Here is a 23,921-nt window from a genome sequence, read left to right as displayed (position 1 = left end):
AAAGTGCGGTAATGGTAACCAAAATATTAAACAAGTCTTCGTCAACATCAGCAAAAATTGCAATTTTAAAAGGTGCCGGAGGGAAAAGAGGAGTAGAAGCGGAAGGGCTTAAAAACAAATGCGAAAACAGGCCGACTCCCAAGAGTTTTTGGCTTTGGTTTGGGGCTGGGGCTTAAAATGTGGGCTACACTTTCAATTGGAACCTCCGGGGAGATCGTCGCCGAGGGGAGCGGGTATGTGCGAGCCGAAGACGCACGACGACGCTGCTGATAAGCGCTACGATCGCTACTTTGTGTGCGTGTGTGCGTGTACCGCGAAAGTTGCATGTTCCCCATATTTACAAATTGCCGCTGCTGATCTGCTGAACGGAGCGATTCGCGAGCAGAGCAAACATTTCCATCGGTGTGTGGGTGGCGCTCGTTGATTCGCTGGGTGACAACGACACTTTTCGCCTCTGCATTTCCCCCAATTTTTCGGTTCGGCCTGGCAATAAAAAAACAAAACTTCTGAATGGGCAATACCACAAAACACAAAATACAAAAACACCCACACACAGAACCACGAAACCCCGAAAAAAGCTATTTTCGCTCGGCTCCGCTGTCGTCGCATGCGCAGAAATTGATCGTTTTTTGGCGACTGCGCTGCCGCTGTAAACTGCAGCGATCGCATCGCAGTGCTGCCGCCGTCGGCGTCGCTGCACTCCAAAAAAGCGAAAGAAACACACAATCGCACGAAAAGTATATAACAAAAAAGCGAGAAAAAGGCAAAAAGTAAAAAAGCGAATGAAACATACGAAGCGGCATAAGTATACACACACATACACTCGCGCAGGCAATTCTCTGATTCAATTGGACAGGCACACACACTCGCACACTAGCAGAGGGCAGGGGCACAAGCCCAACACATTTAACTGCATTTTTTCGGAACTCAGTTGAGCTTTTTAATTCGATCGGTTCAGTTACTAAAGTTAGTTCAGCCCAAACGCACAATTTCAATTTTTATTTATAAATTTGAACTCGAATTGAATAGCGTTAGTGCGGCACACAGACACCTAGACATCCCTACACCCCCCAGACCCACAATCCACACGGGGATGTGACAGACTTTTATATTTTTTTAAACATTTTTTTGCCAAGTGCAGCCCTAAGCAAAGACCTAGGATTTCGATTCCTGAATAAAGCAACCCGAGAAGGCAATTTAGTGCGCGATTCGCCCGCGTTCTGCGCCTCCTTCACCTTCAGACAAAGAATCAGGAGCAGAGAAAAAGGAAGCCACAAAGTTCAAGTGAATAAACAGTGTGCACCCATATGGTCTACCAATGCCGCAAAGCAGTGAGCGGTGATGCGCCTGCTGAACGAGGTCACAACCACAGCCGTCAGGTAAGGTTACCCCACTAATATCCTGCGGGAGGATCCCCTTCTCAACATTAATGTGCTGGAAGCTCCTCGATCATTTGAGGACTAAGTATCTGCCTGCTGATGTGCATGTGTGCGATAAAGTGCATCAGCCAGCCAGCCAGCCAGCCATATACATCCACATCGATGCAGGTACAGATACGCACTGAAATTTGATTCGAATGGCCCCGATCCCTAAGAAGGACATTTGCCTCATGCGAGGCAGTCCAATGCAGCTGCCCGCTGGTTCTCTTTGTCCGCTCCGCCTTCTGCATTTAACTCTCTTCCTGAGTTTGGTTCATTAGCACTTCGATGAAGTCACAAAAAAAACGTACCAGTCCCAGGTCACAAATTTTCGGTGCATCTACATACAAGACACACAGGTACAGATGCACTGCAGGAAGCAGGGCAGCACAATAGCGTCTGTAGCGTCTCTTGTTTCCCCGTTTCTTCGTCTACCCCCTTGACTCCCCTTCCACTCCCCTTTCCACTGCATTGTTCGACTTCTCCGCTGCTCCGCCATTCTCCGCTTCTTCGGCTGCAGTCGGACGCTTCGTGAAGCTTACGGCCAAGGCAAGGCATGGCAAGGCAAAGGCAATGGCAGCTGAGGATCTGTACTCGGCCGCTCACGAAGGCCAGCCCAGCAAACCTCGGGTAAGATCGAAAGCCAGCCCGAAACTGCAGTTTGCTGTTCAGCGTCGCACCGAGCAAACGTGGTGTGGCAGTCCATCGCAAATCCTCATCGCTCATCGTAAATTGGAAATTGAGAACCGTAAATCGCTCGCGCAATGTGCAAACTCCAAACAGCTCGCTTCTTTTTTTTTCTGTTTTTGTTACTTGTTATATCCTTGTTGACTGCTCCTGCTGCTGCTCCTGCCCATGCAACCCACTCACGCCTAGTCAGGTTCGATCGAAATCGGTCTCAGGAACTCTCAGGATTAGCTTTACGCCAGGTAAGTCACGTGAAACCCGTTTCAACTTTCGCTTTCGGTGGGGTAAAGCGAAAAATGGGACATCAACTAGGGCCAATTGGCCAGACAGATATGCACCCAAGCGGTTCGGCTTTGGAGTTCCGACCGCCTCCCCCTCCACCTTCTCATGAATTTGAGGTGATAGCGCCAGAGTCCTCTACCGCAGACTCAGCCTCAGTCGTTGTCTCTGACTCGTTTCTGTCAGTTGTTAGGGCGACCGAGACCGAGACCCAGACCCAGACAAGTCAGCCAAGCGATAACAACACTCCAGCCCCATCTCTATCTCTATCCACAATCATCCTCCACCATCCTCAACCATTCCCAATCTGGAAGACACAAAGACCAGTACCCATACACTCACACGGACACGCACATGGACACGTGTACACAGACACAGCAAGGTGACGTAATGGCAACTACTCTACTAACACATTTTTCTGCATTCCTGCAACGCGAGGGAGAAAAGGAGAGGAGCAAGCATTGAGCTGTGGGGGCGGGGTGGGAAAGTCGCGCGACGAGAGAAAAACTGAATGAAAATTGCAGGCAGCCATCCAAGCGTGCCTAGCAAAATGAAAGAGCGAAAAAACACAAAACGACACAATCTAGAGACGGAGTCGGACGACGAAAACGAGGGAGGGGGAGTGGAGGTGGCATACACACGTGGGACGTGCTCTGGAGCTCGGGATGCGAATGCGGTGGCTGGCTGACTGGATGCTAGAAACGGAAAACAAGAGGAGACTCGCCAAACTGGTGGCCCCGACTAGACGCTGTCTGCGTGCTGTCTGTGTGTTGGCCATCTGTGTGTGCGACTGGCCGACATTCAAGGTTGTCGGCGCATAACTTTTTGTTGCCGCTGCCGCTGCCATTGCAAATGTTGCTGCTGTCGCAGCGAATGCAGAGCAGAAAGGGCACAAAGCATAAGTACAAGCACTCACTCCAGTTCCAGGAACCTCGTGGGTAACAGTAACAGTAAGAGCGAAGTTGCAGGGCTTCCGAAACGGGGGATAGGCGTACCATTTACAGTTAATCTAAGTGACAGAAGTCGGTCGCTGCTGCAAAGTTGGCGACGAAGTTATGGCGGGCAACAAGAAGCATACACAAGAACAGCAGACCGACCAGTAGCACTTCCGTTAACCTTGGAGCCCAATCAACTGGAATCAACAACTGCGGCCAATTGAGAGTCACTCACCAGTGGACAAAGCACGCAGGCAAGCTGTTTCCTACGCTTGCAGTTCCAGTTCCAGTTACCGTGACTCATGTTCTAGCACAGAGCACTTGTTTGGCTGCAGGACAGCACAGCCACAAATGCATTCGCCTTCAGACAGACGCAGTAACAAATGGTGATCATGATCATGATCATAATCAGCACGCAACGATGATGCCATTCAAGGCCACCGCAAGTTGCGAGGGGTTGCAAAGCAAATACGGAGAAGAGCTATAGCACCAGCAACAGCAGAAGGAAAAGCGAAATCGAGAGACAGACAAAGTGCATAGTTATCGCTATAGACATACTAACAATCGCCTGGGGAGAGCGGGGGGTGGTGGCGGTCACAGAGAGTTCTCGGAAACGGTTACTCCAAGGCCAAAAGCCGGATAGACAAACAAATGACACAGGCACAAAGACTAGGAGATAACTCCTTTTCACTCCACTTCTCCTCTTGTTCCGTCCCTTTCCCCTTTCCCCTCTCCCTCCCCTCCCCTCCCCTCCCCTCCCATTCTCCGATCTATATTCTTCTTTTTTTATCTCCTACTTACTTCTGCTCCATTCGCGATGTTTCTATTTCTGCCCAAGCACAAGCAAATCGAAATGAAGACCCATCATTTCTTCGCTTCGTGTTCCTCTGCCGGCACTCCCCATTCTTCTGCCTCTGTCGCCACTTTCTGCTTATTTATGCTCTGCTGGCTCAGTCAGTCAGTTGGTCATGAGTATCATGTGCATAGTTGTGGGGACTAGGACAGCCCGCGAAAAACAGGCGGAAGGGGTTGCTTCCATCCATTTGTCGGTTAATTTTTCATTTTTTTTTTCCTACACTTTCGTTGACATTTTTTCAAGTGAATAGGTTCTCGACTTTCACGGGACGTGTTAGGAACAGGGGGAAAAGAGTATCTTCTTATATAAACCGTTGTAGATTCGGTTTTTATCAGCTATGACACAAGGAGCGGACTGATTAACGGTAAATGTGACAAACTGTGATAATGGCCGTGACTGAGACAGTGACCCGCCTCCCTTTTGTATCCCACATAACTCACCTGGTCGTCGCCTACCCTTTTTCCATACTGCAGACTGTGCTCGCAAAGCAGAAAAAAAATATAAAAATAAATAAAATACAAAACAGAGACGAAAAGTGCTGCGAATAATGGGCACAAAAAGTAAATGTGTACACTCGATGAGCCAGATGCGCATTGAACCCCAGCCCCTCCCGCCCCCTAACCGCACTACACGCACACTCGCACCCAACAATGCATTGACATTAAGTACCCACAGAAGCAACAGCAGAAAGAACGCTTAAGATCAACGGCCAAAAAATTTGGCAGTCCCGAAAAATACACAAAAATGTGGGCCCACATGTGTGTATCCAGGGCCTAAAAATAATGACCCTCCTGTCGCTCCCCTGACCAACCCATTTTCGCTGGAAGCTCGCGTACGAGGCGTTCCGATCTCGACCGAAGTGAGTCCGGGAATGGAAATGAAAATGCAAATGGGAATGGGAATGACGACAGGAAGACGAGCGGGAGACGGGAGCCCTAGCTCTCTCGCGCAGTTGTGGCGAGCACATTTTTTATCTAATAACCTTGTGCAATGTTATTAAACCCCAAAAGTTTCTTAACCTCGCCGGCGTAGCAGCGGCGACGTCGGCAGAGTGCAGAGAGCAGCTTTTTGATGAGAAATGCTAATACATTGCTGCTGCACTCGTGTGCGTGTGTTGAGTATGTATGTATGTTGGGGGCCATTGGCAAGGAGTGCGAGTATGAGTATGTGTGTCAATTGATCGCGAATGTGTGTGCCACATTGCGCAAAATGGTCTATAAAATTAATGAGCTGGCCACGCTCACACGCACACGCACCCTTATGTAAATGCATCTCCGTATCAATATGTGCGATGGGAATGAGAATGGCAACGAAAACGAAACTGGAAATGGAAGACAGGCGAGCTAAAAGCAAGCAAGCTAAATGTCCCAAGTAATGCAAATTAAATTGTGTGCAGTGGAAAAGAAGAGGGAAAAGCTCAGCTGACTTTCGCTTTGCATTCACTGCATATGCACGACTCACTTCTACGTCTTCGTTTTCGATAGGCTTTTGGGTTCACTTTGCTTGTTTTCCCACCATTCTGCTTCCTGTAAGAATTTAAATTTAAATTTAAGAATTCAGTTTTCGCAAATATGGCCATGTGCTGCGCTGGCAACTTAGAAACCCCCTCTCTGCCTATTCCTATTCAATAAAAACGATATAACAAAGCAGTAACGTAGCAGTAATTCTGCCAACTCAACATCCAGTCGTTCCCATATTCCCATGCATACACACATGCAACCATCGTTTTTGGCAGAAACAGTTGTTTGTGTTAAATGCAAATTTTCAATTTCGAATCGCAGCAGAAATGGCGCAGTTACTTAGCCGCTTCTCGCTCCCCATTTCTCTTTCAGCACAGAGCACTTACATGATCTCCCGATAGGCAGCCACAAGATAGAGCACAGCAGAGGTGAATGCACCCCAGCGACGCGGATGTCTTGCCAAAGAGAGCGAATTTTGCCGTTTGTTTTTTATTTTCGTACGCTTTTGCAATTTGCAGTTCAACGTTCATTAGAGCGGCGGCGGAACAATAACTGATTGCCCCTTTGGTGAGGGGGACCGAGGGCTGAGGGCGATTCACTGCTTGCGGCGGGGGAAAACACTTATCGGGCAAAGCAAAACGCTGGCGATAATGACAACACTTTGGCACTTTGGAGTTGCACGAAGCCCGAAACAAAACGAAACGCACTAGAGGGCGGTTGAACGCATGGCGCAGTTCAAAGCCCCCAATGACTGAAACAAACGCGCACAAATACCACACTCACTTACTTTCCTTCTGTTTAAGGAGATACAAAAAAAACCACAAACAACAGTCGTAACAACTCCAAGTCCGTGGAGGGATCCGATTCCGATTTCGACCCGCGTGCGCCTCCCTGCGAACTTAACTAAGCGACGCTGGAAAATGAATGCGCCGATCTAGCGCAAAACTATTCGCACCACGTCTTTTCATTTGATTTGACTCAAGAGCAGCGAACTCGAAACTTACATGGCTAGTTTTCCAGTGAAGAGAGAGAGAGAGAGAGCAAAAGCTCTCAAATAGAAACTAGCGGAGAATAGAAATAGTTGAGTGAGAAAACAAGTGGGAGTGGGAGAGAAGCTGGCTCTGTCTAGCTTTTTTGCCTGACGTTTCTAAGCAGCCAGAGAAGGGGCTCTTTTACTCACACTCGCGCGCTCACCCACTCTCGCGTTTTTATTTATTTGAAGCTTTTCGACTTTGGTTGGCGAAATTGCGCGGGGTAAATGACCGAATGTCCGACACACAATGACTAGGTTAAGGTGAAGGTCAAATTAGCAAAAATCCAAAACAACTAAGCGAAAGAGAGACGGCGAAGCTGACGGCGCAGTCGCAGCTCACTAACAATAGAAATCAACATTGTCAGCGGGAATGCGAAATGTGGAGGGTGTGGGGAACAGGGAGAGGGCAGAGAGCCAAGCCAAAACAAACAAAAAAAAAAAGAAACGGCGGCGCAGGCAGCAAAAGCCCAAAGAAGAAGCGTAGACAAAAGTGGTCAGGCTCTTTTTTTTTTTGGAATAATAGTCATAGCCTTCCAGACAGGAAAGAGGGAACAGGGGTGGCGTGCTGGCTCTTCTTCTTCACTGTCTGGTTCGATACTCTTCCTTCTGGAAGATGGCTGAAAGCAGGAGAGAGCAAGAGAGACTGCCTCTGTTTGTAGTGTTTGTCCACACGCTCACGCTTTAACACCATCGCAAAATGTCAGTGGCGAGCTTTCTAATGCTCTCTCGCTCGCACTCTCTCTATTATGCGCAACTAACTAGGCAGCGACGACGGCAGAGGCAGAGTCGATTGAATTGAACACGAGACCTTGAACTTGGACTCAGTTTACGAGTTGAAGAATTGGGTTTTGTTTTGAAATGGATCTATCTCTGTGTCTGTGCGTGCGATAGCGCTTCCTCGCTTTCAATGTTTGTTACTTTTTCTATTTGCCCGCTTCCGCTCCCTCTTCACCCAATCCCCTCCAATTGCTTACAATTAGCCTAATTGGCCAATTAACACACATTACTCAGGTGCTCTACAGGTTCCCCTCCTCCGCTCCACTGTGTGTGGGGAATTGCACATGCAAATTTAAATGCCTCGTAATGCCGGACGCACACACACAATGTAGTGGGTGAAGTGGTGGGCGCCTTTTGCGTCTAGCATTTGTCTAGCCGCACACAGACATTTAAATTCCACTTACCAACACAGACGCCTGCACTCTGCACTCGCTGTAATGCTTACGACGCCTCCTACGCCAATTCTCTCTCCCTTGCTCCCTGCTCTCTGCTAGTTTGTACACAGAACTTTCCCTTTTACTACTCTTGGCTCTCGCCACGTGTGCCTGTGTGTGTGTTGGCCGTTAGATTTTACATTTGGTCGGCATTTGGTGCCCGGAAGGGGGAAGTGGGGAGGGGGACAGTATTTGCAATGTGTGTGATTTGCCATGTGGAAATGCGATGTGGGCGCCACAGCGTCTAGCCGGCAACAAGTGAAAAGCGGTGGAAAAGGGGCAGAGGTTGGTTAGTGGGGAAGTGGATGTGGACTGACCTTGTTAAATGTTTTGTTAGCTGTCGTATACCAACTTGTCGCGCGTCGACCCTATCACAATTGTAAGGGAATGAAAAGGCTAAAATGAGAGTGCGGATAGCTGCGAGTGTGAGTGTGCGTGCATAACTAAGTCGGTTAACCTTGAAAATAGAAACCGCACACAAACACACTTGGAGACAACGAAAGATACGAAACAAAGGCAATGGCAAAGCAGAGTCAGAAGAAATCCAAAAAGCAAAAGATTCGCACAAACCCAGAAAGAAAGAGAAAGCAAAAGGCGAGCGCGAGGGGCGTCAAACAAGTTTGCGAGGGTGGTGCAGGAGATATAGGTAAAGATATAGATATGGCCGGCAGACCGATCGACCCACAGCCAAAGCCTTCATTTTCGTTGGCATTTAAAAATGTAGTTTCCAACTGAACAAACTACTTGCCGCTCTATCTAATCGCGTTCGTCGCTGCTCTTTTGGCTTTTTATAAGCTACAGCGCAGTCAGCCAAATAATTGCTTTTATTCAAACTCGCACCATATCGCACACCAACACACAGACACACTGGGGGAGACCCGAAAAAATGACTGCAACGAATTTGACTTTTTCTAGAACTATTTTAAAGGCAACGAGAGCAAGAGCGCGTGGAAGTGAGAGAAAAAGAGCTGGCAAGCGAAATACGCCAAACAAAATTTAATAATAATACGGCCACAGAGGCAACAAAAAATTTAGTATTTAGCCTTGAAAGTTCGTAAGCACTACGGTCACACACACACACACACATACAAGATCTCCGCTACATGCAGCAAGAAACAAAACACGAAAACGGGAGCAAATACTGCGAAATTGTTTTCTTTGCTCTTTATTAAAATCTAAGATACTTGCTGAAATTATCTATTGGAGGGGGGTTGCCCTACCTCATTCCAGGAGCCTATTCCAGGGTTTTCCGCTGAAGGCGTCCCCCTTTTTGGACGTCGACGTCTGGAGTGTGTAGGGAAGCGGGAGGGTAAGGTCGCTTCTTCTCTTTCTTCACCATTTTTAGTTATTAGTCAGGCGACGGCAGCGCTGCGACTGCGACGCGTTTTTTTTTGTTCTATGCACAAAAATCCGACTCTAGTATAAACGGGAGAGCGACAGAGAGAGCCAGAGATCAGAAACATTAAAAATTCGGCGCTGAAATTTTTTTGCAAAAAATTGTTTTCTGCTGTGTGAGTGTGCTGCGTCTGGGAACTCAACATTCTAATACGCCCCAAGTTGGCCCTCATTCTCTTTCGCTCTGTCCTGCAGCAGTCACACTGTTGCTGTTGCTGTCCCTGTCCAATCCTTTCGATCGCCAACGGACAACGGAGCGTGCGCGCGATCGCCTTTCTGTCGCGTCATCTCCCTCGCTCCCGCATCCAGACGGCGCAGCACGCACACATACACACACAGACGCAGAATTCTGAAATTTTGGGGAATAGTTTCGCTTGTGTGAGGCGGTGTGTGCCGACTTTTTTGGCCGCCTAATGCGCTTTTTGTGTGCCGTCGATGTCGACGCTGGCAGAGGCAGAGGCAGAATCGGCGACCGAGGCAGCGACTGAGTTTGGCATGGCACTCTCTTCTTCTTTAGCGCGAATTCAGTTGAGTTTCTACGCTTGCAATCGTCAAACGCAACAAACACAAAACCAAAAACTCACGGAAAACGGACACGGACTATCCGAAATTTCGGTCATATCCGATATCCACCAAATAACTCAATTGCCCGATAGCCCAGTCACGCATATATCCACACATCCGTCCGCGGGTGATCCTGGAGCCGCTCCGCTCCAACCACCCCCTCCCCCTCGCCTATGGGGCTCGACGAGCTCGGCTCAGGCCATGATACATATGCCGAGATAGTTTAGTTTAATCATCGGTTCGGTGCGTTCGGTCGGTCGCTCCTCCAAATCGCTCGCTTTGCGTTTAAGTTCGGTTCGGTTCGGTTCTTCTCCAGAATTCTTAGCTTCCCAGCTTCTAGCTAACGGTTCATGTTCATCCTTGACGAGTCTATGTGTGTGAATCGTGTGTGAGTGCCTTTTTTTTGCCTTTTGTTAAGTGAGAAAAAGAGGAACAGCGTGCACAGAAAACTGCGTGTATGCCAGCAGAATAGTTCACTCTAAATACGAAAATTCTGAAATCAGAAAGTTTGCAAATTGCAAGTCCAGCTGAAAAAACCAATTGAGCGGAAAGCTCAAAATGCCCCGCAAGCTCCAATAAGAAGCAGGGCTAATCCGAGCCGGGCGTCGGATTCCAATCAGAGCGCCAGCAGAAGGAAGGTGAGAGCCCCTCGCAATTGGAGAATCGGTGGGAATGGGAATTAGAATGGGAATAAGACTGGGTAATGGGTAACAGGATGACGATATCTCAACGCCCGTACACAAAGGGGTCTGCGAGGGGTGCTATTTTTGTGCGGACACATCACTCATACGTATCAGTTTGTGGGTTTGTTAGAAAAAAAAAGTGCAGCGCACGCCCGGCGGTCTTATCTAATAGTTTTCACTTTCAATGTCGAGCGAAAGCTTTGGCGCTGCCGCTGCTCTGCTCCGCTTATCGCAGTTCACAATTCGCAAACAGTTCGGTGAGAGCAAGAGAGGGACAGGGGAAAGGAGAGGGAAATACAGAGACTGAGACAGAAGAGAGATGAACTGCCCCAAAAGTTTTCTGTATTCAAATAAACACATGTTTTTTTTTTTTGCGATTTTCTGCAAGATGTCCAGATGGGAGCAGAACGTTTCCCGCCTCAGTGCCCACACGCCTGTTCCCGCTTCCGCTCCCACCCAACTGTACAAGTGTTCTTGGTATATTCGCATTTGTTATAATTCGCTTTTTTCACTCCTCTTATTTGCGATGCGTTGGCTGTTTTCACTACGTTTTTTATGGCTTTTTGTTTTTTTTTCGGTGGTTCTGCACTCGTTATGAATTTTTTACGCTGTCGGCTTGTGCTGCTTCTTCTGTCTCTACGAGTGCTAATTGTCGTCTTGATAGTTTATTTAATTTTGATTCGCCGTGTGACATAGAAATGGTTTTTGCTGCTGCGTCGTCGCCGTGGTTGACATTTTAAACTGCATTTGTTAACAATTTTTAAACATTTCGCATAGTTGCAATCAAAACAGAGGCAGCAACAAAAGCAGAGCAGTCAAAAAAAAAAAAAAAACGAAACACGGAGCAAAAACCGTAGCAAAGCAGAAACAAATGCAGAACTTTTAGTTCGCGCAGCGAAAATAAAAGCAATTCGAGGCGAACTCTAAACATATGTGGCGGGCGGCGAAGGGTTCAATTCTCCGCCAACCTGATGAACCTGAAACTCTATTTCGACTCAAACTCTAATTGTTTGTATTTTGCGTTCTTTTTGCTTGCAGTTAAATAATCATTAGTAAATAGTCCAGCTACTCCGCAACACAATCGGACCCAACAGCAAATACTTCCGCCAGCCGCAACCAAAGAAAAGCGACAGCCACAGTGCTTTCATCCTTTCATCGGGGGGCCACGAAAAAGCCTTCAAAATACGCAAGAAGGTGACCTCAAAGAAGGCCAGCGTTGTGTCGGTTGACGACGATCACAACAACAACAACCACAAGAACGACCACAACGCTCGGCAGCCCACAACCACACCCACACCCAATCCCGTTCACCCAGAACAGGAGCAGGTAGCCCAGTACCATAGGAACAACCGTAACCAGAAGCCCATCGAGATGGACGACACACAGCACTTCTGTCTGCGCTGGAACAACTATCAGAGCAGCATCACCTCGGCCTTTGAGAACCTGCGGGACGACGAGGCATTTGTGGATGTGACGCTTGCCTGCGAGGGACGCAGCATCAAGGCGCACCGCGTCGTCCTCTCCGCCTGTAGTCCCTACTTCCGCGAGCTGCTCAAGGTGAGTGTCTCGATATCTAATATATACCATATACCATATACCATATACCATATACCATATACCATATACCATATACCATATACCATATACCATATACCATATACCATATACCATATACCATATACCATATACCATATACCATATACCATATACCATATACCATATACCATATACCATATACCATATACCATATACCATATACCATATACCATATACCATATACCATATACCATATACCATATACCATATACCATATACCATATACCATATACCATATACCATATACCATATACCATATACCATATACCATATACAATTGCTTTGTTGGGCTTAACAACAAATAGATTTTTTCGAAACTTTAAATACCAATATGCCAAGTAGTGTTGGGAAAACACTGCTTACTTTGGTAAACAAGATCAGTTGCTTACTTTTTAGTGGGTAAAAGAAACTCACTCACTGGTTGATTTACCTAATTGGTCAATGACTGATAATTAATTAAACAACTGATCAACTGAACAAGTGAGCAACTGAGCCAAAAAGGACACTCATGTAAGGGAACTACTCTTTTTTGTTCACTTGTTCATGATCAACCCAACTCTTATGCCAAGTTTTTAATTCAAATTGTAAGGTAAATCTGGTTAGTCGTTGGCCACATTGAAACCGATTATATCATTTTCTTCTCTGTATACTTTAGCAATTGCATTTACAGATACAGAGTTAAGGGCAATCATCGTGAGTGATTGTGCGTGTGACCTACTTAGTAGCGATCGCTACCTCGATCTGCGCCTTTATCTTCGCCTGTGCACATGTGTGCAGCAGCCGCCGATGTCAACTCCAGTTTCCTGCTTTACAGTCGATTGCCTTCAACTTGGGGGACTACGTTCAGCCCGTTAAATATGTATATATAGTACATACGCGCAGGGAGGGATATGTAGTGGCTTTCGGCTTCGTTTGTGGTTCAAGTCCGCCTTGCATTATGATCAGTTTAGACTGTCAGAAATCCGTACCAAGCAGCCAGGGAATTATTTTAAATCCGCAAAACAAAGTCCCACTCCGGCAAGGTGGGCCAAAACGTTCCGCAAAAGTTTATTTGGCAAGGATGTAGGGAAATAGCTGTGTGCTTTTAGCTAAAATATTATGGCCAGGAGTAAGTTTTGTAAAGAGGTGAGCGAAGTGGGGGCTGGCGTTTTTAATTTATTTAGTTGCACGCGGCAGCACATAACAGCCGGATTAAGAAAAAAAACAAGAAAGCAACCACAGTCGCGATAGACACAAACACGGCAAGGCAAGCAAAAAGGAAGCAAAAAGGAAGGAAGTAGTGTGTACAGTTGAAGCACGTTATGATTTCTGGCTTGGTACAACCCTGCAATTTTAGCAAAATATTTATTTTTGGTTGGGTTGCGGTGCAAATGAGTTGAATGCATGGACTTCGCTCTGGGACACCGGTACGTATGATTGATTTGTGTGCCCTGATCATGCAACGCATGCGGATCTGCGATTGTCTGTCCGGAAACTCGAAAGTAGAGCAGCTCAAATGAGTCGGCAGAATCGCAAACGCCAGGACCACCTTCCACATCCTTGCTTCGTCCTTGGCTAATCCTTGAAGTTGCTGCCCAAGTTGAAGTCAAAGTAAACTTCCAGCTCCAACTAATGCAGCCCGCACCGCCGAAGCCCGCAGTTTGGTTCATTATTTTTATTATGACATTAAAATTATGTGAATCGCTGTTGCTGCCGACGTTTGCCCGCCAAAACTTTGCGCTGCCTGCATTGAAAATATTTGCACGCAATTGCGGTTTTGAGCAAAAGAGACGGAACAATCTAGTTAGAGAGGGACAAGGGGACAAGGCAGCCTCGACGTTTGCCATTTGCATTGTTAAAGCTGTCATTGGCGGCGGGGACGGGACAAAGAGGAGGTCCTGCAGCAGAAATTATATAAATTACAAAGTTCCCTCCCCCCGAATACCGCCCCTCGTTACTGTTACCGTCTCTTTCGACATGATTTGTTAACATGATAGAAAACTTGCTGCTTTCCGTTATTATTTTGCGTTTTTGTTCCAAATTATGCGCGAGGCCGTCAAACAAAAAGCGAGCAGCGCGGCAAACTTGTCAGTTCTGTTTGGTTTGGGGAAGAACTCCAATTAGGAGAAAGCTACGTGGGGATGGGAATGGGAATGGGGAGAGGGGGTGCCGCGGGCCAATCCAGCGCTGATTACGCAACAGCTATGGCAACGGAGGACGGGAACCGAAACAACATGTTAAGAAGTCCCCGCCAAAGTTTTCTCCTCCCACCCCCTTCACCACCTTAACCTCTCCTCTACGAAAACAAGAAATTGCACGAGCAGAAAAAGTCGGCATTTAATTTGTTAAAAAGACCAACTAAATGCAGCGGGACAAAAACAGCAACGCCAACAAAGGGCCGAGCGAATTTTTCTTGAGTTCTTTTTGTACATTCCCGTTTGTTGTCGTAGTGGAAATTATGTAGCTAAGAAATTAGTATACAAAACTTTGCTGGCTGGCAGTGCAACACAAAAAACGGCAATGGCAACGGAACGGGCACTGGCACAAAACTTTGTAAATTCAATTTGAAATACATACAAGTGGGCAGTAGGAGGTGCACAAAAGTAGACAGTAGACAGTACTACTGAGTAGCAACTGGCAAAACTGGCAGGCAAAGTGAACTGGACTCGACCGGACCAGACACTTGGCTCTCGCCCAGTTCTCGGCGACTGGGGGTAAGAGGCCCGCCCCCCAGCACTTGGCGTCGCAATTGTGTGCGACTTTGCGCCTATGCATAAATATTTAATTAACTGCAGCGCATTATTTTAATTAGGTGTAAAAACTGCCGAACAACAAAAAGTCGGCGACAAATCCAGCCCCAGGGGTTTCGGATTCGGACTCTGATTCGAATTCGGATTCGGAATGGCAATTGGCCAAAGCAGAGATCCAGCGACTAGAGGTGGCTTAATGGCTGCTACTGAGTGAGGCATTTGCTCAAAGCATTTCTGGCTTTTGTGTAACGACCAGGGCCACGCCCACAGTCCCTTATTTGCATGATATGTCAGCTGTAGCGGCGGCGGCGGCGGCTGGAGAGGAACTCTTTCGATCGCTCCCAGCGAGTTGGTCTTTCGTCAAGTTGACCTCAATTTCGCAATACCACAGATACAGAAATGCACTTACACCGCCGTACTGGCAATCTTTTAGCGCTAACTCAATCGCAAATATTCAGTGCGTGTGCGTGTGAGCGAGAGCACATAAATTGCAAAAGCCAGTAAATAAGACGAAAACACGGGATGCAGGGCCTTTCAGGGCAGCAGAGCTGTGAAGAGACAAAAGACTTGGCGAGACTTGACCCAATTTCTAGCCAGGCAGCGCAAAAACAGAGACAGAAAAAGAAACAGCGGAGGACCAGCTCCCTTTGTTGGAGTTCCACTTGATAAGTGAAATTCACTGTACACACACTCAGTTTGCAGCACAAACTGGAATGCACTGGCCCTGAAAGTGCACAGTAGGATGGAAATGGGAAGGGGCAGGGGCAGGGCCAGGGGGAACTGACTGCACACATGGCAGAAGCAACAACTGCAGCTGGTAGCGAAACCAGCGAATGCAAACTTCAAATCGCGCGTTGGCCTGTTGACATTTCTGGGCCAGCGCCCCTTGATAATTGCCCAGGCAAACAGGCATATCGAGGGTCGGGGGAAGGGCAAGTGCTCTGACTCAACAAATGAATAACTGAACAACTGGCCTGAGTAACACACTAATCGCTATATATATTTCGAATTTCACACACCTCCTTTTAGAGCACACCCTGCAAACACCCGGTCATATTGCTGCAGGATGTCAACTTCATGGATCTGCACTCGCTGGTGGAGTTCATCTACCACGGCGAGGTCAACGTTCACCAGAAGTCGCTGCAGTCCTTCCTAAAGACCGCCGAGGTGTTGCGCGTCTCGGGACTCACACAGCAGCAGGCGGAGGATACACACAGCGTGAGTAGAAGTAGGACTAGCAGTATGATTAGCGGAACTCTACTTAGCATTTTCCACAGCACCTGACTCAGATCCAGAACCTGGCCAACGCCGGTGGCCGCACGCCGCTTAACACGCACGCTCATTCGCACCCACATCCACATCACGGCGCCTTGCACGACGACGGCGGAGCCTCGACCCTCTTCAGCCGCCAGGGAGCGGGCTCCCCGCCACCCCCCGGGGTGCCGTCGCTGCCCCCTCACATTAACAACCAGCTGCTGAAACGCATGGCCATGATGCATCGCAGCAGCGCCGCAGTCGCCGAGGAGACCTCACAGGCTCTCAAGCGGCTGCGCGGATCGGACAACGGTCTGCCCCTATCCGGTACCGGCAGTGCCAGCAACAACAACAGCCCCGACTTGCCGCCGCTCCTTGCGCGCAGCGCTTCGCCTCAACAGACTCCGGCCGACTTCAGCACGATCAAGCACCACAACAACAACAACACGCCGCCGCTCAAGGAAGAGAAGCGTGAGTGCCTGGCGATCCCAGTTGGGATTGGTGATGGTGGGTAAATTTGAATAACCCGCCCCCCTTTCGCCCCTTTTTGTCTTACAGGCAACGGACCCACTGGCAACGGCAACGGCAACGGCAACGGCAATGGCAATGGAAACACTGGCAACGGTAATGGCAACGGAGCGAGCAACGGCAACGGAATCTCCATCAGCGACAAGCTGGGCAGCCTCACACCCTCGCCGCTTGCTCGCGCTGGCACCGATGACGTCAAGTCTGAGCCCATGGAGCTGGTCTGCTCCAACAACAATGCCAACGCCAACGACGAGCACAGCAACGACTCCACCGGCGAGCACGACGCCAACCGCTCCAGCAGTGGCGATGGCGGCAAGGGTTCTCTGAGGTAGGGTATTGTTCCTGACAACTTCAAAAAGTTATTTATAAGTTATAGTTTTAACACAAAGTAAATATTTCATTGCACAATTTATCTCTCACCCGTTAATCAGTCAGTTATCCGTTATCAGTCAAGCACTTGAAACATATTTTCCTGAAGGATAAATTGAAATTAAGTCATTTAGCTATTGACCCTCGAAATTCCATTGCAGCTCTGGCAATGACGAAGAAATCGGTGATGGACTTGCCACGCACCACGCCGCCCCGCAGTTCATCATGTCTCCGGCGGAAAACAAGATGTTCCAGGCTGCCGCCTTCAACTTCCCAATGAGCAATCTCGATCACTCAGCGTTGCTTGGTACGTATGCACAACTCGCGAAGAGTCGTACTAACTGACAAACTAACGCTTTTCCTCTCGCTCTTCGCCTTTCTCCCTCTCCCTCTCGCTTTCTCTCTCTCTCTCTCTCTCTCTTTTTCGCCGCGGCAATCGATCGGTGGCCACGATCAGGTCTCAACACACAGTTGCAGCAGTCCGGTGACCTCGCCGTGTCCCCTCAAGGTGAGTCCGAGCATTTATCTATCCGTACTCTATTGTTCCGCTCTATTTGCGCCCAAAAGCTCATTATTACATTTTTTACATCAAATGCAAATGCAAGTACCAAAATGATATACCAAAGAGTCTATTCAAGTCAGATACCAGATACCAAAAGAAATGAAAGTCTAAAAGCAAACGTTAACATAAAAATAAAGAGGACTCGATTCCACATCTAAAACTAAAATTAAAATTATATCAAAAACCAAAACCAAAACCAGAATCCAAGTTGAAGTTACTGAAAACTGCTGAGAGATTATTTTGACTGCCCGTACAAGAATTTGGGTTAATTCTCGATCTTTTTTATTTTTTTGTTGTAAATATCGTTTTGTTTTCGTTGTATTTTTATTTCTTTCGATTTTTGCGTTTCGACTGACTTGAGGACACACACATACATACATACATGTCGCATATGTATGCGTGTCGATCAGGAGCAAGACTTTTGATTTAATTTTCGATTTATTTCCCGTTTGACTCAACTCGAATCCCCACCCAAATCCAAATACGAATTCGAACTTGATCCTTGGAACCAACGGCAGACCCAAACCGAAACGCGTTTAAATCGAGATACAAATCCCTTCCCTCCCTCCACCTACAACAAAAAAAAAGCCGTAACGGTTTGCAGTTCGTTGTGATTCCAAGTCGAGTTCCCGTCGTAGCGTAAAAAGTGTATAAATTTCTTTCTTGTTTGATTGTTTCGATGGTAAATGTTTTCATTTGTTTCGGTCACACTCACACATACGCACATGCCAGAAGAGCCCAGGGAAAAACACCCAGATTCCAGAGTCCAGAAACCATATACCATAAATCCCCACTCCAGTACCAGTACTCCAGCTAGTCGGTTTCCCATGTTATCCGTGTACGAAAATGAGCCACATGTTCATGCTGTCGATGATGATGGCGGCGAAGACGAGTAATGCATAATCAATACGGCGGGGTAATTGCTAAATAAACACAAGCCGCGAAACTTTGGCCCAACAGCAAAACCCTCCTACAGCGGAGTGGAGCAACAGGCGCAGCCACACGCCGGCTTATTTCAAATTCCCGCTTTGCAAGTTGTTTGATGAACTACGCAAAATTAATTAACTCCCAGCTTTCTAGCTCGTCTGCCGCCCGCAGAGTGTTTAGCAAAATTATACTAAAAGTTTCGTGCCGCACTCGTTACGGTGTGTGTGTTGCTGTGGTTAGGCCGCAACAATCCAGAGTCCCGTCCCTGGAGCTCTAGACCTTAACCACATGTTTGGTCTTGCTACTGCTTGCTGCACTTGATCGATCAGTCCTGGTGGGCACAAGTAACTTTACTGACTTTACTCCTCACGCTTGGATCGAAGAGCTATCTCAAGACCGAAACAAATAATGAATGCTACACGACCCCACACACCACGCGTTAATGTTTCTTAACCGTTGTTATTTCGACTGCGTAATCCGCTTATGTTTACGTTTCCGTTTTTGTTCTGCATACTTTTTTTTCTTATTTCGGTCCTCTTTGTGTGCTAATATTTTGTATTTGTAATGAAAAACCCAAGTAAATCAAATCAAACACCAGCAAAATGTACTACAACAACAGAAAAGCGCATCCACTTACATATACAATAAACACGCCAATACACTTTCCCACTACAAACACATGCATACTGTTTCTAAAAGCGCCCCAAGCTTGACATTATGCTCCGTTTTTATCCAATACCATGATCCAGTCCTGCCCACCGCCTTTATTTGTTTCATTTAAACCAAACTCGCAAGGGGAAAATAGAAAAATATTTTCAGTTCAGTTTCATCCTATGATTTCAGTAGAGTAGAGTGCCAGTGTTCTCATTTCGTTGCTTTTTTTTTTTTTGGTATATTTTCAGAATATTTTTGGTTTTTTTCCACTTAAGTTTTGTTGTGTTACTCCCAGTTTAAAAAAAAATGGCAGATCAACACTAGACATGACACGGGAAATCCCCGCAGAGAAGAGAACACCGAGTACATGTTGCAATCGAAATTTTATTGGTGTGAACTTTAGTTTCCATGTAAAACGCAACGCATTTGAAGATCGAATATATACATACCTACATAAAATATATGTGTGTATTAAATATTGAACTATTTCCTTTATTTGTACGTCGTCGTGCTTGTGTCTAAAACTATTTAAACCCACCCAAACCAAATTAACCGACCAACGACCCACTCCCATTAGTAAAGTCAAAAGAAAAGCGAAATTTGCAACAAATGCATTCGAACGAATTTTCACATTAATGTTCAATGTTCTTTTTTTAACAACTGTCGAAGTCCCCAACCACAGTCTGTGATGGCGGTAAAAGGGGGTTTTCATTAAGTTTACCCCCAGTCCCCCGAAAAAGCCACACCCTACGCCCCTGGGCCTGTCTCTTGTTCCCTCGAATTTGGTCACACTTTGTTTTGAGCACACACACAGCCTGGCCAGACCCCAAAACCCAACCTCGAAATACCCCACACGAACAGCCTTACACTCATACTCAAACAAACTCCATCTAACCGCTGCGAATACAGAAATAAGTGCACATTGGGTACTTGTAAATCCTTTGATAGCCTTCCAAAAGCTGGTCCGTGTCCCGGGGCGGAGGATCACTCAGAGCTTAGCACAGATTGGCATTCGTTCACACATGTGCACGCAATACGATTTATTCCGTTTTACTCCACTCCGTTGCGCGACTCTCGGCAGACCAATACTACAACGCAATGTGTCCCCACTCGACACCGCACGCTCCTCACTCCACACTTAAAACCCAACACGGCCACACTTCAACTCACCTGATCACTAGATCACCTGGCCACGCTAACCACGCACGCACACAAACACACGCATTGACCCGCCACAGGACGCACACACACATAGAGCCCCCGTGAAATTAAATTCAGAGGAGGCTAGGCTAACGTTTTGCTATTCGAAATGTCTAATAGCTCAAACACTCACATACTTACACACATATACATCCCCGCCCACCCGCACACACACACATGAACTCTATTATTCGCTCTAACAGCTAACAAAAAGATCACCAAAGGGAAGTAATACCTATGATGATCGCCTAACGCTAATCTTTAATCTCTTTCCAATTGTACTAACCGACCAAAATTTAAATTCCCCAATAATCGTGAGAACTATACATATATAATATATCTACCTACCCACACACGTATATATATATGAACCAAAGTATATACATAATGTTAAGAATTGATCTACCTAACCCCCTGTATACGTATATAAATCCGCTTTACTAAACCTCCAATGGATTCATAGATACAACCACCGCCGCCACAGGCGACCCAAGCAGACAACTCGATACGTGATACATTCACATCCACCCCCACTTCCCTCCCTCTTCTTTCCCCCCTTCTCACAAGTTCCAACCCACACTCTCCTTTGCACTAAAAACACAAACTGAGAATACGTCTACCAACAACTTAAGGCTTCAAGTATATACATACATTTGATTGACAAACCGCTTCAAATTACGCTCTATATATACATATATATTTGTTGCTCCTATTTATTAAACCAAAGGATACAAACATACACACACAGTCACAAAATGAGAAATCAGAGTACTAGCTTACGCCTAGCATACCTAGAATAAAGCATTCTAAATTCACTAATTTTAAGTTCCGCAATTGGTGATCCAGGCAAACCGAAAAATGTATCCAACACCAATCTATTTAAGTTACCACCTAAGGACACAAACAAATTGAAAGACACAAAACCAGCTTGCAAGCTGCGGATGGAATGGAGGAGTTGGGATCGGAACAATGTTATTTACAAATTACAACAAATTAAAAGAGAATTAATTTAATTAAAAAAACGTTTTAAATTACTCAGTGCATATTAGCACACAGCTAAAAATATGTAACGGTCAATCAAGAGGACCTTAAATTGAAAAGAATCGAAGAGTTACAAGAAGTTTTATTTAGCCAAGAAAATTTTTTAACTGTCTAAAACTAACAGATCCACCAGCACTCCAACCTCTCCAAAGGCCCAAGAATAAAAAAATAATTAAAAGCTAAAAATGTAATAAAATCACAATGTAAATTTAACGAAATTCTGCAAACATTGAAAAATCAAAAATAAGTCGAAATTAAAATCGAATCTAAAAATTACCATTATGACCACGAAGAGAGATGATGATCTTGAATACGAAGGTGATGATTTGGCAGCGATTTAATTGTAGTGATTTTTAAGTGACACATGCACACACAACCCCCTATACATGCTCACAAACACACACACACAAAAAGACACACCGACACGGAGAGAGTCCCTAGGTACGGGAAGCCAGAGAACACGAACCACAAAACATGAACAAAGAAAGTACAGATACTATGAACTTTTTATGGTGATGGTGTTTTACACAAACACACCCACACACACAAAAACATACACGAGCACCCAGACACACACAAACAGATACATGCGGAATTTCTCTTGCCCTCCTCTTAAGCCAGAATTTAAACGCTCCTCCTTTTCCTATTCCTACTTTGTAAATTACTACACACCACCGCACACTATGGTAATGAGTTAAACAACAAACTAAACTACAACAAAAAAAAACCCAAACCAAAACAAACCAAAACCAGCCAACCAACCAACAAGAACCTTAAACCAAACCTGAGCCAAACAAAAGAACCCCAACAATTTTGCACACGTTGAGTATCGGTAGTGTCCATCATGCGATCAGATCGACATCGATGTTCATATAAGCAGCCGCCAAGAATGAAAGAATCGAATCCCTCTGGAACTGAACTGAGTCACAGTCACAGTTTGAGTCGCAGGCACGGCAATTCATTTTCGAGTTGAGTCGTGAAAAACTGAAACTGATACGTCGGCGAACAATCAAAAAAGAATTAAATTTCTCACATTTTCCATTGCAATTTTCTTTTCCACATGCCATCTCCCATTATCCTTTTCCCCACCTTAACATCTATTTCTCTCTTACTCTCCCTTTCTGTATACCTATCTGTCTAATGTCATGCACTCCGCAAGAAAAACAGATTGAACAATCGAAAAATAAATCCAAAGTTAAAATAGCCACTAAATCATGCAAAAGCTATAGCAGAAATGAAGCAAACATACATATTTGATGCAAAAAATGCTAACGAAATTCGTTTTCTGATAACTATCCGGCAAAACTCATGAAAACAAACAAAAAAATCGAAAATCAAACATTCAAAAATCAAAATCAAAATCCCAATCGAAACCAATGAGAAATCACGCAAAATTGAAGCAAAAAAACCAATTCAATAAAACTCGTTGTCCTTGGGCTAATGCGACGTTTTCTGACTTTCTTCCCCACTTTGTCGTCAGGTAAACTGACGACAAATGCTACAACTACTACAACAACAATAAACAACAACTTGATTACCAACAACAACAACTACGATTACTCTCTACCAACAAAAACCATCTCCAACTCAACAAAAACTCCAACTCCATTACCACCAACTACTACAACAACAACAAATCCAACTCGACCTACAGCCATCACAAGTGCCTCCGGCATCTGTGGCCTTAACCTCTCCACTTTCGCAGCCAACGGGAGCAGCGGCGGCGGTAGCAAGGGCGGTCTCTCGGTGACCGCGCTGCTGCCCCAGCAGCAGCAGCAGCACCATCACCACCAGCAACAACAGCAGGGGAACAACCAGGGGAGCCAAGCGCCGAACGGGATCCTGGCCTGCAGCACACCCACACCCAACACGCCCACCACCACCCAGCAGCAGATGTTCGCGGCGGTGATGGCCAACATGGCGGCCTCAGCCTCGGCCTCGGCATCGGCTTCCGCATCGACGAGTGGCAGCGCCAACAGCTCACTGAACAACTCGACGGGTGGCCTAAACTCAGCCCTTAACACATCGAGCGGCGGAGTCGCCGGTCTAAGCAGCGCGACTAGCGGCGGCGACGACTTCCGATGCAACCCGTGCAACAAGAACCTGAGCTCGCTTACGCGCCTCAAGCGCCACATCCAGAACGTGCACATGCGCCCCACCAAAGAGCCCGTGTGCAACATCTGCAAGCGGGTCTACAGCTCCCTGAACAGCCTGCGCAACCACAAGAGCATTTACCACCGCAACCTCAAGCAGCCCAAACAGGAGCCGGGCGCCAGCGCCCCCAAGCCACGGCAAATAGCTTCTACCATCAGCAGCACCAGCAGCAGCAGCTGAACCATCACTCGTCCTCATAGGGCTTCATGTACTTCGACTACCGCCAGCAGCAGCATCAGGCGCACCCGCACCCTCACCACATGACCAACAGAAGCGGAGAGTTCTCCAATTAAGGGGTGGGGGGGGGGGTCTCCCGAGCGGTACAACCAATGGGAGTAGCAGGTTTTTGTTAAGTTTGCCCCTTAGCGATTGTATTAAATTAACTG

The 23,921-nt window shown here is 46.6% G+C and overlaps 2 protein-coding genes across 10 annotated transcripts in view; one reads left to right on the top strand and one right to left on the bottom strand.

Annotated features, from left to right (window-relative positions):
* Nucleotides 1-6,309, bottom strand: part of LOC108150391 (mucin-2) — a 121,330-nt gene extending 115,021 nt beyond the window's left edge. For all 4 annotated transcript variants that reach the window (XM_041710707.1, XM_017278533.2, XM_017278534.2 and 1 more), the window contains exon 1: nucleotides 6,022-6,309. The gene's annotated coding sequence lies outside the window, so the exon portion shown is untranslated. The remainder of the gene's footprint in view (nucleotides 1-6,021) is intronic.
* LOC108150393 (broad-complex core protein) overlaps nucleotides 950-23,921 on the top strand; it is a 38,309-nt gene continuing 15,337 nt past the window's right edge. For 2 of the 6 annotated variants that reach the window (XM_041710710.1, XM_041710712.1), the window contains exons 1-7: nucleotides 958-1,379; nucleotides 11,560-12,078; nucleotides 15,876-16,064; nucleotides 16,124-16,571; nucleotides 16,659-16,956; nucleotides 17,159-17,304; nucleotides 17,455-17,505. In XM_041710710.1, the coding sequence (XP_041566644.1) occupies nucleotides 11,893-12,078; nucleotides 15,876-16,064; nucleotides 16,124-16,571; nucleotides 16,659-16,956; nucleotides 17,159-17,304; nucleotides 17,455-17,505 (1,318 nt within the window). In that variant the 5' untranslated portion in view covers nucleotides 958-1,379; nucleotides 11,560-11,892. Of the gene's footprint in view, nucleotides 1,380-11,559; nucleotides 12,079-15,875; nucleotides 16,065-16,123; nucleotides 16,572-16,658; nucleotides 16,957-17,158; nucleotides 17,305-17,454; nucleotides 17,506-19,388; nucleotides 19,624-22,861; nucleotides 23,832-23,921 lie in introns of those variants that run through there. The other 4 variants (XM_041710709.1, XM_041710711.1, XM_041710713.1 and 1 more) reach the window with 4 other exon arrangements.

Source organism: Drosophila elegans, unplaced genomic scaffold (assembly GCF_018152505.1).
Source record: "Drosophila elegans isolate 14027-0461.03 unplaced genomic scaffold, ASM1815250v1 contig_149, whole genome shotgun sequence".
Classification (NCBI taxonomy): domain Eukaryota; kingdom Metazoa; phylum Arthropoda; class Insecta; order Diptera; family Drosophilidae; genus Drosophila; species Drosophila elegans.
The sequence above is the reverse complement of the archived record's forward strand: the minus strand, read 5'-3'. Positions and strand labels throughout refer to the sequence as shown.